The 16,526-nt window shown below is 53.8% G+C and overlaps 1 protein-coding gene across 1 annotated transcript; it reads left to right on the top strand.

The window, feature by feature from the left end:
* The first annotated feature begins 6 nt into the window (after positions 1-6).
* Positions 7-2,740, top strand: Slc25a1 (solute carrier family 25 member 1). Its single transcript, XM_010620732.1, has 7 exons — positions 7-102; positions 184-322; positions 1,003-1,087; positions 1,229-1,333; positions 1,609-1,724; positions 1,813-1,886; positions 2,041-2,740. Exons 2-7 carry the CDS (start codon positions 191-193, stop codon positions 2,153-2,155), a joined length of 627 nt encoding a protein of 208 aa, XP_010619034.1. The 5' UTR covers positions 7-102; positions 184-190; the 3' UTR covers positions 2,156-2,740.
* The last annotated feature ends 13,786 nt before the right edge of the window (positions 2,741-16,526 follow it).

A 16,526-nucleotide genomic window follows, 5' to 3' on the forward strand; every position in this document is an offset into this window, starting at 1 on the left:
AGGGGACTGCGTGCGGCAAACGGTCCGCAGCCATGGCGTCCTGGGCCTGTACCGTGGCCTCAGCTCCCTGCTCTATGGCTCCATCCCCAAGGCGGCTGTCAGGTGAGGCTTCGCCGGGCCCTGGGCCATGGAAGGTCCGGGTGTCTGTGGCGGTAGCCTTTGTCACGCATCTGTCGCCCCCAGGTTTGGAATGTTTGAGTTTCTCAGCAACCACATGCGAGATGCCCAGGGACGGCTGGATAGCACTCGAGGGCTGCTGTGCGGCCTGGGCGCAGGTGTTGCTGAGGCTGTGGTGGTCGTGTGCCCCATGGAGACCATCAAGGTAGGCAGGGACCTGGCACAGAAACCAGACTTGCCCCAGGGGGTGCAAGATGCCTGAAGTGGTAGTCGCTGGGGCCCATGGAAACAGTCAGGGCGGGAAAGGGGGCTGGGTTGGGAGGGGAGTGTGTCCTACAGGACATTATATAAGTGGAGAGGATCTCTCGAGGAGGGTGAAGGTGTGGTCGCAGGACTGCTGGTGAGCTGGGCGCAGGAGGCAGGACAGGAGGTTTGTCCTGTGGACGTTGCATATTAAGGCCAGGCAAAGTGGAAACTGTCATCCCAGCTCTCAGGAGGTGGAGGCGGAAGGATTGCAGCAAGTTCAAGGCCAGTCTGGACTACAAAGAAAGGCCTTGTCTCAAAAAGGAGACGAGAGGCTTGCGGATTTAGCTCAGTGGCACCATGCCTGCCTTGCAAGTGCAAGGTCCAGACTTCAACCCCTGGTACCAAAAAAAAATTTTTTTTTCTATACCTTAAAGACTCTGTGTATATAGAAAATATAACTGCAGAGACCCTTCACTAGAACGACCCTCCTGTGTCCCTGGGCCTTTGTGGTAGTGGCCCACGACAGCCTGGGGTGGCACTGCCTGCAAGTGGGGAGTCCTGTCTTGATCTGGGTGGACTTGGGCGGGTGCGTCCTTCAGGTGGTGGCGAGGATCCAGCTCCTGTGCTTCCCTCTCTCAGGTGAAGTTCATCCACGACCAGACCTCCCCCAACCCCAAGTACAGAGGATTCTTCCACGGGGTTAGGGAGATTGTACGGGAGCAAGGTGAGCTGTTCACGAGGGTCGGAGGCCTCAGACAGGCCCAGAGGGGCTGCCCTTCCACTTGCACTGCATGTGACACCCGTCCCCGATCCCCAGCTGGGGTCTGGAAGGCACCAAGGTGACTCTCTGCCCGCCTGCTCTCAGGGCTAAAGGGGACATACCAGGGCCTCACGGCCACCGTGCTAAAGCAGGGTTCAAACCAAGCCATCCGCTTCTTCGTCATGACCTCCCTGCGCAACTGGTACCGAGGTATGTCTGTGCCCTGGGACCCCACCTACACGTGCTCTGAATCGCACTCCTTTTAGAAACTGGTTTTTTTTTTGGGGGGGTACCAGGGATCAAACTCGGGGCCTCATGCTTGCCAGGCGCCGTGCTGCTGAGCTACATCCCTGGCCCTTCACTTCTTTTGGGCTACCTCTGGGGGCTCTTCATAGGCCATTCTCCAGGCTCCTCCCCAGCCTTCAAAGCCTAGCCCCCTTTTACCTCCCAACACCCTCTGACTGCGACCCTTACCCCATGTCCAGGGGACAACCCCAACAAGCCCATGAATCCGCTGATCACCGGGGTCTTTGGAGCTACTGCGGGTGCAGCCAGTGTCTTTGGGAACACACCTCTGGACGTGATCAAGACCCGGATGCAGGTTGGGGCAGGAGAAGCCGAGGAGGTGGGGAGGCGTGCTCAGGACAGGGCCTGGCTGCTGAGCACTCTGGCCCACTGGTGTCCTGCAGGGCCTAGAGGCACACAAATACCGGAACACATGGGACTGTGGCTTGCAGATCCTGAGGAATGAGGGGCTCCGGGCGTGAGTACAGAAAGGGTGGAGCTGTCGTACCCATCCTGTATCCTCCCTGGTCTTGTACCCTCCTGCCCTGGGCTAGCCTCTTCCTGCACCTGAGCGAGATCCTCTCCAGAGATGATTGTCCTCTCCCTCCTTCACCTCCTCCCTTACTCCACAGATTCTACAAAGGCACTGTCCCCCGCCTGGGCCGGGTCTGTCTGGATGTGGCCATCGTGTTTGTCATCTACGATGAGGTGGTGAAGCTGCTCAACAAAGTGTGGAAGACGGACTAAGCCCAGAGGGTGGCATGGGGCTGCTCTAAACCAGCTCCCGCCACCGCACCTCACATAATTCCAGTGCAGTCGTGCCAAAAGGCCCCTTCCTGTCCCTCGTTCTGTGGCCATGGTAGCCATCGTGTCCCATAGTGCTGTCTCTCCCTGAGTGTGGTCTGTTTGTGATACTGCCATTGTGTCTGTCTGTCCAGCCTGACCACAGTTGGGTATTGCTCCGGCCTGTGAATCTGTGCCCACTAATCCATGTGCTTGCTCGTGAGGAGTGTACCTGTGTTTCACGTTGTTATATATCCCTGCACCTGCTTCCCAGGGTGCCTGTGTGGCCTGGGTCCACAGCCCTGTAGCCATGGCCCGGTCCCAGTCCAGTGCCTTCCACCCTGGGTAGCAGGGTCACCCTTCCCTGGCCTACCACAGCTGCCTCTAGGTCTCAGCCTGGACTCAACCGCATTCCAGGGGCTGTGTGCCCCCTGCTTCTCCCGCCATTGGCCTTAACTGGCCCTCGGGCCCTCCCTCCGCCCGGGTCAGGGTGGCACCGCCACTCTCAGGACCACCCTGCCAAGGCAGAATAAACCGGATCCTGTTGCAGACTCCTGCTTCTGCATTCATTCATCTATGGTCAGTGTTCTGGGTGGGGGAAGTGACAGCTGAGCTTCCCCAAGGACCGACACCAGTAGGCAGGATGGTGGGCAAGCCCAGTGTGCACCCTAAGCAGCCTGGCACAGCCGCAGTCAGCTCTCCTAGAGGCCAGCTTCTGGCCGAGATCCTGGCTGCTTCCACCCTTCCTGTGGCCAATGAGTGAGGTCCCACGGTCACCTGACGGGTATGTCCACAAGGCCCTGACATGGCTTGGCAGACACAAGTGGTCAGAGGGATAGGCCAGAGCCAGTGCTTCCAAGATCTACCACCTCCATGGGGAGAAGAGGCCAGGCACGACTTGGGTTTCAGGCTCCCCTGTCCCCGGCCTGTGGCACAGCCCACCTCACATCCTGTAAGTTTATGAAATGACCTGCAGTTGGTAGGGGAGCACGAGGGCCTGTTGGAGGCGCTGAACCTTGAGGGAGAGGCAGGTACCCTGTGCTCCCCTGAGGCTGTAAGCGGGGCCTTTCTTCGGGGTGGTAGGCAGCTGCCCTGGAACAGGAAGGGGGAAGCCAGCTACCTGGCAGGGACCTCTGGGCACCTCACCCCATAGCCCCAAATGAACCTCAAGGGAGTCGGTCCCTAGCTAGAGTCCCCTTACCAGAGCTGAGTCTAGGGTCCCTGTGGCTCTAGAATTGAGGTCCCTGCTTCCAGTCATGCCTTGGCAAAGGCCTCCCAAGGATAAGACAGGATCAACCAGTGCTCCCAGCTGTACAAGGGGCAGAAGTACCTGTCCAAGTGCCTTAATAGTCACTGGCATTTGGCTAAGAATCAGGAATAGGTCCCACCCCTGGAGCCTTTGAAGAAAGCCTGGCTCCTATCACCTCCTAACAGGTAGCTCGGAGTCCCCAGAGTCCAAGCCATGTTTGTGGCAGGGTGCAGAGGGTCCCAAGGCAGAGCTGACGGCCAAGTGAGGGCTTGAACTATAGAAAGAACATGAGGCCTTGGAGAGGCTGACCGTGTGCTCCCAATGGTCACAGGTTTCCCAATCTGCTGCAACAGAATGGGCCCAAGGAGCAAAGCCTGCTATCCCCACCTCCCACACGGACACCAGAGCATGCCGGCACCAGGGCCGGAGCCCCACACCAAGGAGCTCCCCGAGTCCAAGGACCCACTCCGGGCCTCAGCAGCTTGACTGTAGGGGTGGAGGCAGTGCTGGTCTGGCACTGGGCTGCCCTAGAGACTGCTCCCAGACTGCAGCATCTGGGAAATAGGTGGTGGATGGCACAGAATCCGATGCGCACCCAGGTCCCACCATTTGCTTTTGACCTTGAAGAACTCGCCTAATCTTAACCTCAATCTGAGAAATGAGGTCACGAGAGAACCCACCTTGTTGGGTTACAAGATTGAAATGACATCATCCCTGTAACATGCTTGGCTCATACCTAGTTAATAGGAAGTCCTCACCTGGGACAGATTTCCTCCTAGAGTTGCAGCAGGTTGTTGGCTGGCTTCCCAGGTTCCAGGTAGTTCCTGGGGCAGGCAAAGCCTAGTCACTGCCCAGAGGAGACTCCATGGCCCACATGCTGACCCCGAGATGCTAGCCACTCCCTGATCATACACCTGCACAGGTTCTGTTCCTGTGCCTCTTGCAGGAAGGGGCTGAGGCTACACAGCTAGACGCATGGTACAAGACGGTCTGTCTGGGTCTCCATACTTCCTGGGACCATCCCTAAAAGCTGGTGCTCATTCTCTCCCCCTGCAATCCCCAGGATCCCTTGATTATGCCACAATGCACCTAGGGGACACTGGCCCCAAAGCTGGATATGCCTTGAAGCCACGAATGTGGACTGGTCCGAGTCCCTAGGGTCATGAGCAAGGAGCCAGCTGCTCTGGTGGAACCCAGTCTGTAGGCTGCATCACACATCACCTGAAGAATGAACCCTCAATTCTAGAGCCGATACTAAGAAGGGTTTCTATGTGCAGGAAAGAGCTGCAGACACCTCTAGGCTTCGGAGAAGTGAGAGCAACTGGAGAAGCCAGCAGAGATCTGGAGAGTCACTTGCATTTAACCACAACCTCAAAGGCTAGAGAGGAGACCGGTGGCAGAGCAGGGCTGGAACCACTACCTGCCCTTGCAGCCATAGGACCAAAGGGGCAGAGAGTAATGGGCAGATTTTCAGGTAGTCTGAGGCAGAGCAGGCTCACTTTTAGCTTGGAGCTCCACCTGCCCTCACTAACCAGCAGGCAGGGCCAGGGTTGCAGAGAACCCCAGGTGGGGGCTGGGTGTGCACTTCAGAGGTGTGTGTGGGAAAATTAAAGTCACTGAGTCCAACCCACAGCCAGAGCCTCAGACACCAGCTGGAAGTCACACAGCCTCCATCAGCCTCGGGCAGCTTCCACAACCATGAGACTGATCTCATGGACAGTTCCTAGCCCGAGACAAGGCACAAAAAGGGGAGGTGGTGACCAACCACACCTGGGGCAGAACTTGGCCAGCCTCTAGTCTGTCCTTACTGATGTGGGGCTAAGGACAAGGGTCGTGCTCCCTCCATGCTGAGGCTTCAGGCAGCTACCTTTCACTTCCCACACCCTAAATAACTTTAAGTTTCGGTTACTGCTGCAGGAACCCACTGGGATTTTCCATGTCCCTGTATAGATGAATGGAAGTCAAAACTTAATACGCACACAAAAAAAGCCAGTCAGTCCTGAAAAATGGGCATCCCCCACTGGGGATCAAACCCAGGCCTAAGGAATGCTAGATAAGCACTTCACCATTGAGCCACAACCCCAAGCACCGGGTACACCTCCTTTATTTTTTTGTTTTTTGAGACAGGGTCTCACTATGTAGTTGAGACTGACCTGGAACTCACTATGTAGCTCAGGCTGGTCTTGAACTCACAGCGACCCTCCTGCCTCAGCCTCCCGAGTGCCAGGATTACAGGTGTGTGCCACCACACCCGGCTCATCTCCTGTAGGTAATAAAGAATTCTGGTTATGAGTTGTACCCCTTCCAGCGATCATGACAGTGAATAGTCTTGGTTAAGGACTCAAGTGGTATTTTCTTCACTGACTTTTTATTTCCTGTGTGTTTTCAAAGATTCTCTGTACAAGGGTCTCAGGTAAAGGGGTCAAAATCGGAGGGTCTGAGGAACTCCTGGCCTTTTCAGGATCTAACACCAGGGATTGAGCCTATCTGGCACAGGGGATGGAGATGCAAGCACAGGACAGAACTAGCCTGAAAGGACAATGGTGAACCACGGAGAATCCTGAGACACAAGGAGAAACTGGCCCTGGAGCTGCCCTGCTCTCTCGCCCACCCGGAAAACCCTTGAGAGTAACCTCCCGCCCACTCAGGCTGTGTCAAGCCCCGAGCCCCCTCGATATCACGGTCGCCCACCCACCACCACTTCATCCCCCACTGACTGTGCCTAACCTAGGAGCCCGTCTTGGGAGACCCCACTAGGCGACAGGGCCTTCTCCCTGGTGACTTCAGAGGAAACGCGTCACCCCCTCTGCTCTATCGCCGACTATGTCTGCGGCTCACAGGTTCGGAGGCAGACGCTGCCGGCTACTGTGTACGGGGCCCTGGGCAGTTTCCGCGAGGTAACTTGGCTGGGGCTCCCAGGCTCTGGCCCTACGCTGGCCGCCTGCCAGTCCCCACCCCACCCCACGCCGCCGCCGCCCCTGGCGGGCTGCTCTTCCTCTCGGTGCACGGCAGAGTCCTCCGGAGCCGTAACGCGGTAAGCTAATACACACTCCCGCGATCGTGATCCGGCAGCTTGGTCTGCGGGGCGAAGCAGCGCGCCCGGGAGGAACTGCGCCCGCCAGGGCCTGAAGGAGGTCGCCCGTGCTCACCGGGGACTTCCTCAGCCCTGGCCGCCGAGGCTCGCAGACGAGGCGAGGGCAGCACCGTAAGGCTGCCTCGCGTCCCTTTCTGAAGGAGAAGTGACTTCCGGCTTCGGGGACTGACGAGGCAGCGAGCGCAGCCACCATCCCGGAGAGCGGCATTGTCTTTTGCTGTTGAGTTTTGAGAGCTCTTTACGTAGTCTAAATAGTTTCTTTTTGTCAGATATGTGCTTTGCAATTCTTTACCTTGACCTGGTTACCTGTGTTTCATCTTCATAACAAGGCCTTCACAAGGGCAAAAGTTTATAATTTTGCGCGCACGCGCTCTTGGTAAACTAGGGGCGTGGAGCCACGCTGCAGCGGCCAGGCTTCCCTTCCTGGTCCAGAATGAGTGGGGTTTGCTCACGGTCACTGTCATCACTCTTTCCTTTGAGTATCATTGCAAGTCTCTCCCTTCGCCCGCAGGCTCCAGCACGGCCGGTTCAGCCAGCGTTATCCATCCTGAGTCTCGGAGGGCGCCTCGGCTCCTAACACGGAAGGCTGCCTGGGGCCTTCCTGCGACGCCAGCTTGAGGGGACGCACCTCAGCTGCTCGGCCCGCCATCCTCGGCCTGGAGACGGTTCCGTGTTCTCGCTGCCTTTCCGGCCGTGCCCGACCCGTGTGCATATGCTGGGAGGCGGGGGAGGGGGACCCGGACCTGTGCCGCTTTCCCCACTGCCCCCCTCCGCCGTGTCCTCAGATCCAGGCTCCCAGATGTCCGAGACGAGCTGCCTCCCTGGGCTCCTTCCACCCATCCTGAGCTAGAGTTCCTGGTTACTGATAAGTGAAGGAAGAAGGAATTTACTCTGTGCCCCTCCGCATGTCTTTTTGCTTCAGTGTCCCTGATCTGACACCGGAGATCGGGGCTAGGGGATGGGAACCAAGAGGCTCCACAGCGTCTCCAGGGTTACCCCTCCACATCCGGCCTACCCGGCCCGCTCTGGACCAGCCTTCTGCCGCCACCTATGGGCTCATGTAAAACAGTGTCCTTGCCGCATCCCCATGGAACAGGCCGGATGTAGATACACGGGGATCTGAGTCTCCTACCCTGCGGCTTCAGTGGTAGCAGGAGGGAGAGGGGTGGGATTTCGTCCCTGTAGAAGACAGCAGTGAGTGTAGGTCACGCCAGGGGTCACTGGCTCATTCTGGCTCTGTCCTTCTCTCAGACAATCTCATTACTCACCTGAGAAATTCAAGGCAGAGACAAAGGTCCTGAGACCTATGGAGTCCCCGGCCTGCACAGCCCCACTTTGTCCCACCTAGAGAGAGGAGGCTGAAGATACGAGATGGTGAGGTCGCAGGTGGCATCAAGTGAGCCTTGTCAACAAATACCCCTTGGGTTCATAGCCTGGAAAGCGATCGCAAGGGAAAGACGGCCAGGCAACAGGTGTCAGGCAGCTCCTTGCTGCCGTACTCAGCCAGGCTACAGTCTGCTTCCGGGCGTGCACACCGGAAAAGGTATGTACCTTCCTGAGGAACCAGAGCCACTAGGCACAGTCAGAGACCAGAAGTGGATGGGTCAGTAGAGGGGCTGGAATGGCCTTCCTTTGGCGCGGGACCGCCCAGGAAGGCTGGCGGGGGCAATGGGCCAAAGACCAGGCTCCACTCCCGCCTGCTGTGCAGTTCCCCATAAGGGGCCGACTCGCTTAGACCTATAAAGGTGCGAATCCCTGCTTGTCTGCCCAGGGCCCGCCCTGGCTGAGTACAAACTGGGGGAGCTGAGACTTAAGGGCCAACCAATCCAGGCGTTTTCTGCCTCTCCCGTTCGCTGCAGACAATCGAGCAGCCAAAGCAGATTAACCCGGGTGTTAATCCCCCCTAATGGTTTCAGAATCCCCGGCGCGAGGAGCTAAGCCTGCCTTTCTCCGAGGCTGTGGCCGGCCCTCCCGGCGGCTTCAGCGTCGCGCCCGCGCCGATGCTATCTCTACCGGTCGGCCGGGACCCGCGCTAATCCTCGGCGCTCGTTTTCTTCCACGGCCCGGCCGAGATCGGGCCGATTGGCGTTTGATTATGGCCGCTATCGAGGGCCCTTTTGTGCAATCGGTCCTAAATCCCCTAATTCCGTGATAAAGGAGGCATTAGTGGGCGTTTGCTGCAGAAAGAGGCATGGGCATGAAAGAAAGCAATCAGGGGAACCCTGATGGCCTCGCCTGCGTGGTCGGTGCGGGGACAGGGAAAGTAGCGCGGAGCGGGGAGACCAGGAAAAGGAGGGGCCCGCTCCAGCTGAGGGCAAGCTGGACCCCGCTTCCCTCCAGTGCAGACAGCCCGCCCCACCACCCTCCTCCAGCCTCAACTTCCCACTTTAGCGCCACACTCCTTACCTTCCCCTCTAGGCCCTCGGCTGTCCAAAGCTAAGAGTCACATTAATGTCCACCCTAAGACCTATTCCTCTGTGACCCCTGATCCTCCCTAGAGACTCCCACCCTCTTACAGGAGGGGTTTCCCTTATCTGCCCCCTTATTTTTGGCACTGACCACTTTGACAAGTCCAGGAAACAGGCCTGGCTACTCTTGTGTCTGGGAAAAGAAGTGGTGGCAGCCAGGAATCCCTGGGATTGTTCTCAAAGACAATGCAGGGGAGCGGGCGGACAGCAAGAGGGCTCACCTACAAGCTTCCTCTGCAAAAACTCACCAGAGTCCCTGGATTTTGTTTCAAAGAGCCAGGCAGAGGCAAGCGCAGAACATTGGAGCAGCTGATCCCTGGCTTCGGTAGCTGAAAGTAGGAGAGTGGGGCATGGGGCTGGGGGAAGGAAGGTGGCAGAGTCCCGGGGACTACTGACCTCGGGTGCCTGAAGCCAAGAATCATAGGGACTGAGTTTGTGTTTGTAGGGGATCATCGCACCCCCTGGGGAGGCTCACCTTGGGGAAAAGGGCCAGAGAGAAAAGTGGCTGCAGGTGGGAGAGAAAGCCGTCCGGGAGCCCAGAAAGTGGAGACACCTTCCAAGGGCACTGACAAAGCAGGACTGGCCAGGGGCCATGCCGAGTGGAGACGGAGGGAAGGCCAGTGGGAGGAAAGGTAGGAAGGACAGGGGTCACGCTTGGCCTGGAGATAGGCGTGTCTCGGGCCTCTCTGGTGGCAGGGGAGTGGGCCATGGACGCGGTACAGAGCTGTCCCCAGGTGAACAGGCGTCTAGGTGTTCGTTTGCCAAGCTGGGTAGAGGAAAGACGGGCCATTTACCAAGGTGGACAAGTGGATGGGGCACATAAGCGTTCTAATCTCCCTTCACAGGCCCTTACCCCCAGCCACTGAGAGGTGGCTGCTGGCAGCGCGCAGCTGCTCCTACCTTAAGTATTGCACCGAGTAAAGGGAGCCCCCCACACAGTGGCCCTCCAACGTCATGTCATCGGGTGACATCTCTGACTGCTCTAGTGTGAGGCTTTTACCTCTGGGTGATTCACACCTATGAGGCTCTCTATATTTGCCCCAGGGCTTCTGGGTGGAGTTACTTGGAAACAGGCTTCTACTGGCCTCTGCTTCCTGCTCGGCTTCTCCATCTCCCTACCTGGCCATTCTGCTTCCAGAGTGACCGGTTGTCTCAGGTTTCCTGGGATAAAGGACTTTCCCAAGAGGCAAGATTTCAGTGCTAAACCTGGGAGAATGAGGCAAACCTGGACCCTCTGGAGCCAGTGAATGTAAATTTATCTGGAAATAAGGTATTCGCAGCTGTATTTAAGATATAAATGAAGATAAGGCCCTACTGAAATAGGATGGGTCCTTGTAAAGAGAGACAGAGCAGGGAATGCTGTTTCAGGACACAGATGCTCTGGAGACTACCACAGAATGCAAGGTTGAGATTAGAGTGATTCATCCACAAGCCAAGAACACCAAGAATGTCTGGGAAAACCAACATCTAAGAGAAAGGCATAGAGCCAGGTGTGGTGATGCCCAGAACTCTGGGAGGCAGAGGCAAGAAGATTGCAAGTTCAAGCTCAGCCTGGGCAATTTAGCGATGTAGCAAGACGGTCTCAAAATAAAAAAATAAAATGAAAAGAGACTGGGGAGGTAGCTCAGTGTGGAGGCACTGGGTTCAATCCCCAATATTGCTGAAAGAAGGGAGGAAGGAGGGGGACAAATTCTCCTTAGTGACTTCAGAGAAGACACAGCCCTGCTGACACCCGATTTGGGTACTTGGTACTTGGCTAAGGCAGATCCAGGGAACTGACACCAGTTTCTTCACTCTTCTCCTAAGAGCGCGTCCTGCTAAATAAGTCATTCGAACAAGAACTCCCATACCCAGCTATGCCTCTTCGAGCCTTGAGCCTGGTAGATGGTACTAGGCGCCATGCGTCCTCTTGGGAAGCTGGCTCTAAGGTGGTATCAGCATCACAAGCCAACTGCGTGGCAATGAGGGAGCCGTCACTTCTGTCGGGGGAGGACTAGCATGACCTCGCCTGGGTGGCAGTGAAGAGTCACCTGGGAGAACTGACGTGGGAGGTGGGTAGGAGAGCGGTCCGCCGCTGGTGCCCTGGAGAAGCGGGAGGACGCAGGAAGTACGAGAGCTGTGGGATCGAGTGGCTGGGCTAAGGACCGTTAGTTCCTCCAGGAGGGGACAGCGCGGGTTCTGATCTAATAACCAACAGCATAAAGCGGAGTGTGGATGTCAGAGTCCACCTGGCCCGTCTTCAGAGACCCTGCAGGTGAAGAGCGGACGTGGAGAACAGGAGGCGCTGTGCTTAGCGAAGCATGGACAGGCTCCGGCAGGCAGGACCTCAGCCTGCGCGGCCTCTGCACCAAAGTCAGGGCTCTGATACACCAGTTACCCTGATCTGATCGTTTCACCTTCTATACTGAAAGGCCACGCTGTGTCCCACAAGTATATACTGAGATTATCTGTCAATTAAGATATAAACATGAAGATACACAAGCATAAAAATTACTTTTTAAAACATCAGGGGCCAGATACTCTCAAGTGAAGTAAATCAGACACACGTGTAAACATCACATTGTTTCTCTGGGAAACCAAGCGCATAAATAAGGACCAAAACGTATAACAGATATCGTGAAATAGGAAGAAAATATTTTGTAAATAAAGTGAGGAGGAGGGGTTGAAGGGAGAAGAGGGAAATGAAAAAAAGAAGAATCAAGATATATCATGTAGGGCTGGGGATTTAGCCCGGTAGCACTGTGCCTGCCTCACAGCCACAGGGTCCTGAGATCAATCCCCAGTACCAAAAAAGAAAAGATATTTCATGTGTACAGGTACAATCTCCCTATGATAATGTATGTGATCATTATGTATACCTAAAATGTACCCGTAAACTTAATTAATTTTTTAAATGTCCTGCAGAAGTAAAAAAAAAAAGTCAGGGGCCAGGCATAATGGTGCACACCTATAATCCTAGCACTCTGGGATTGGGGTAAGATGATCACAAGTTCAAGTCCAGCCTGGGCAATTTAATGAGACACTATCTCAAAATAAAAAAATTTTTTTTTTGTACTGGGGATCAAACTCAGGTCTTTGTGCTTGCATGACAGGCGGTGGAGCCAGGCATGGTGGCGCACGCCTGTAATCCCAGCACGCGGGAGGCTGAGGCAGGAGGATCACTGTGAGTTCGAGACCAGCCCCCGCTAACATAATGGAGCCAGGTGGTGGCGCACGCCTGTAATCCCAGCACGCGGGAGGCTGAGGCAGGAGGATCACTGTGAGTTCGAGACCAGCCCAGGCTAACATAGTGAGTTCCAGGTCAGCCTCAACTATATAGTGAGACCCTGTCTCAAAAAAACAAAAACAAAAAAAGCAAGGCAGGCAGCGGAACCACTGAGCTAAATCCCCAGCCCTCAAAATAAAATTTTTAAATGGCTGGGGATGTGAGTAGTGGCAGAACTCTTGCCTGTCATGCCCAAGGGCCTGGGCTTAATCCCCAGTTGAGGGGAGGAGAAAAAGTCAGGTCCCTGATGCTGAAGAAGTGGGAACCTGATATTTGTGGTTGGGATGTCGAGGTGTAAGCCTTCGAGCATAGCCTTTTGTTTGTTTGTTTGGTTGGTTGGTTTTGGTTTTGGTTTTGGTTTTTTTGCAGCCCCATGCCTGGCTGAGCATAGCTTTTCATCACTGTATTGAAATAAGTGAATTTTTTAGATGATTCAGAACGTATTCTAGGGCCAGGCTTAAGCTCAGTGGCACTGCACCTGCCTTGCAAGTGCAAGGTCCTGAGTTTGATCCCCAGTACCAAACAAAACAAAACAAAACAGAAACATATTCTAACCATGGCAACATGTTTAATCCATTTCATTTTTTTCCAGGACTGGGGATTTGAACCCAGGTCTTTCTGTATGTTAACCAAGTGCTCTACCTCTGAAAGATATATCCCCAGCCTTTTATTTTATGATAAGGTCTCACTAAATTGCCCAGGCTGATCTCAAATGTGAGATTTTCCTTTGTAGCTGGGATTATAGGCATGAACCAACACACCCAGATCAATACACTTACCTTTAGTATGGATGTAGCTGAATTAAGGTCTACCATTTTTCTAGTTTTTCTTTTTCCCATTAATTGTATTTATCACTTGATTCCTCTCCTGCCTTCTTCAGATTTACTTCAATGTATTAAGACAATTCTAGTCTTATTTCTCTTTTCTTTTCCCTCCTTCCTTCTCTCTTTTTTTTTTTCCATTTTCTTTTTTTTCTTTTTGCAATACTGGGGATTGAGCGCAGAACCTTCTCACTGAGCTGTCTTCCCAGCCCTTTCTGTTTTTTGAGACAAGGTCTTGCTAAATTGCCTAGGCCTCTAGACATTAGAAAAGGCAAAAGACTAGGATATTTCATAGAGCCTTCAAGAAAAAAATGTAGCCACTTTGCTGGGCAGATGGCACACACCTGTAATCCAGCTACTCAGGAGACTGAGCTGAGAGTGTCAGAACTTTCAAGCCCAGCTTGGGTGTTATGGCTTCTATCAAGATGTCCTGAGGACTTAGCTCAGTGTTTCCACCACCTGCTTCACAAGCGTAAGGTCCCGAGTTCAAGTTTGATCCCCAGTACCAAAAAAAAAAAAAAAAAAAAAAGGCGCCCCCCCCAAGCCACATAGGATCATAGGTGAAGCTTTTCTAAGGTGACTGGACTAGGGTATGTGATGCTGGGATTAAATGTATGATGTTGGAGGGGCCGGGGATTTAGCTCAGTGGTTTTGCCACCTGCCTCACAAGTGCAAGGTCCAGAGTTGGATCCCCGGTACTAAAAAAAAAAATAAAAAATCAAAATGTGTGGTGCTGGGATCAAGGGTGTATGGTTACTAAATCAGTCCACTGATTGATTTGGCGTAGTTCTGGATGTGGATAGTGGGAAGGCCCACCTTGGGTATGAGTGCTACCTGCCCTAAGGGTGTGTAGCCTGGATAGAATGTAAGGGACAGAAAGAAGACTGCTGTGATTCGCTTGCTGCTTTGCTGCCTTCTGCCTGCCAAGAACTGTTTCTCTTCTGTGATGCGCCTGTGCCAGGCCATGCTGCCTTGGAGTCAGTCGATTGTGGACTGAAACCTCTACAAACTGAGCTGAAATAAATTTGTTCTCTTTAACTTTGGGTGTTGGGTATTTTGTCTCAGAAATGAGAAAAGTAATTAAGACACTGGGCAGTTTAGGAAGACTCTATTTCAAAATAATAATAATAATAATAATAATAAAAAGCTGGAGGCGTAGCTTAATGGTAAAGTGCTTGCCTAACATGAGAGAAACCAATACCCGCATCCCAAGGAGGAAGGAAGGGAGGGAGGGAGGGAGGGAGGAAGACCAGTAATGGTGACACACACCTGTACTCACAGCACTCAGGAGGCTGAGACAGGAAGATCACCTCGAGTTCAAGGCCAGACTGGACTACAGAGTAGAACATAGAAGCTGGGCATGGTGGGGCCTGCCCGTAACATAACCCCAGCTACTACAGACTGCTGTAGACCTCTTCCCTGCCCTCGGCTCTACCCACAAATGGCTTGTCAACCCTTTTTTACATTTGTAGTCTGAGACAGGGTCTCACTAAGTTGTCCAGGCTGGCCTTGAACTTGCTATTGTCCTGCTGCAGTCTTCCAGAATGCTGGAACTACAGGTGTGTGTCACTACACCAGGCAGCACTTTCTACCGTCTCTTAGATGGGCAGCTCCTTGGCTAGTCCTGGATATTTGTAATTGAATTTTCTGATTTTATTCATTTATTTAGTACTGGGGATTGAACCTACAGACTTGCACATGCTAAAATGTGGTTTCTACTGCTGAGCTACATCCCCAGCCCAATTTCCTCATTTTAATTGTAAATTAACACAGTAAATTTGAATTTTTTTGGTGTATGATTCCATGTGTTTTAATAATGTATAAATTTATAAATCCCACCATCATGACAGAGAACAGTTTCCTCACCCCCCAAAAAAGTGACTGATGTTCTTCCCTCACCCCAATCACTGATTTATTATTGGTGATTACCACTGCCTTTGTAAAAGTGTCATATAAATACAGTCACGTAGCATGTATAACCTTTTGTGAGTGATTTTTTTTTTTTTGAGACAGAGTCTCACTCTGTAGTTCAAGTTGGTCTTGAACTCACTATGTAGCCCAGGCTGGCCTCAAACTTGCAGTGATCCTCCTGCCTCAGCCTCCTGAATGGAGTGCTGGGATCACAGGCGTGCGCTACCACACTGGTCTTGAGAACTCAGTAGGTATCTCAGGCTAGACTCAAACTCATGACAATCCTCCCGCCTCACCTCCCAATTGCTGGAATTACAGGTGTGTGCCGTCATGCCAGGCCTGTGACAGGTCTTTCACACAGCATGGTGTCTTTGAGATTCACCTATGTTGTTCCATATTCACGTTAGTGTATGCTCTTCTACATTTTCTCCCTATTTATTGTAGAGTAGATGACAAGGTATGTTTGTCCATTCTGCAGGCAATGGGCACTGGGGCGATTTTCAAGCTCGTCATGATAAATCGAGCTGCCCTAATGATTTGTATACAGCATTTCATAGGAGCAGTTTTCCGTTTCTCTGTTGTAGTCCCAGTAGCTGGGCCTGCAGGTGTGCACCCCGGAGAGCAGTTGAATCCACATATCACAGAGGACATGCAGAGGGACACAGGTGGAAAGAATGCATTTTTGGAAGTAGACGGGTGGGTAGGTGGCCCATTTATGAAGACAGACTACAAAGCAAAGAACAGATTTCTGAGAAGAACTAGAAGTCATTCCTGGCACGGTGACGAGGGAGTGCTTGCTGTGCACAGGGAAGGGGACGTGGAGCAGGCGTCTAGAGACACTAACCTGGAGAAGGCTGCAGTGGATTCCCAAGCTGGAGGAGGTCATCGGGGGTGAGCGTGGGAAGGGTGTGAAGGGACAGCCAGGGCCGCGCGGAGGACATAGGAGCTGCTCCCATAGCCTTCGCGAGCACTGACATGGCTTTTCACACCCTGGTGCTCTAACGCGGGTGTATAAGAGACTCCCTTGTGATTCTGTTTTGTTTTGTTTTTTTTCTTCTCTTCGGGACTGGGAATCGAACTCAGGACGTTGCGCTTGCCAGGCAGGCGCGACGCCACTGAGCTACATCCTCGGCCCAACCCTTGTGATTCTCAGGGGGAGAGCAGGAGGCCAGACCTGGGATGGGGTCGGGAAGCTTTCCCTGCCCAAGAGAAGGCAGGGAATCGGGGATAAGGAACAGCAGCAGCTTCCCCGCTTCCGAATGGAATGGGTGGGACTGAGAATTAGACTCCAACGAGGGAGAGAAGTCAGGGGCCGAGTGCGGTGGGATCGCGGGTTTGCCCAGGGAACGGGGCCCCATCCGAGGCTTGAGGCCAGGAATTCGGAGGTCAGGATCTCGCGCGGCTCGCGTGTTTCCCCAGAAGTGTTCGTTCGCAGTGAAAGGGGCTCAAAACGACCAAGGCGTCAGTCTTGGAGGAGCACAGCAGGGGCAGGGGCGAGGGCCGCCCGGCGCTCTGGGGTGGCCGTGC

This window comes from Fukomys damarensis, unplaced genomic scaffold, assembly GCF_012274545.1.
Source record: "Fukomys damarensis isolate Sample0158 unplaced genomic scaffold, DMR_v1.0_HiC HiC_scaffold_34, whole genome shotgun sequence".
Taxonomy (NCBI): Eukaryota; Metazoa; Chordata; class Mammalia; order Rodentia; family Bathyergidae; genus Fukomys; species Fukomys damarensis.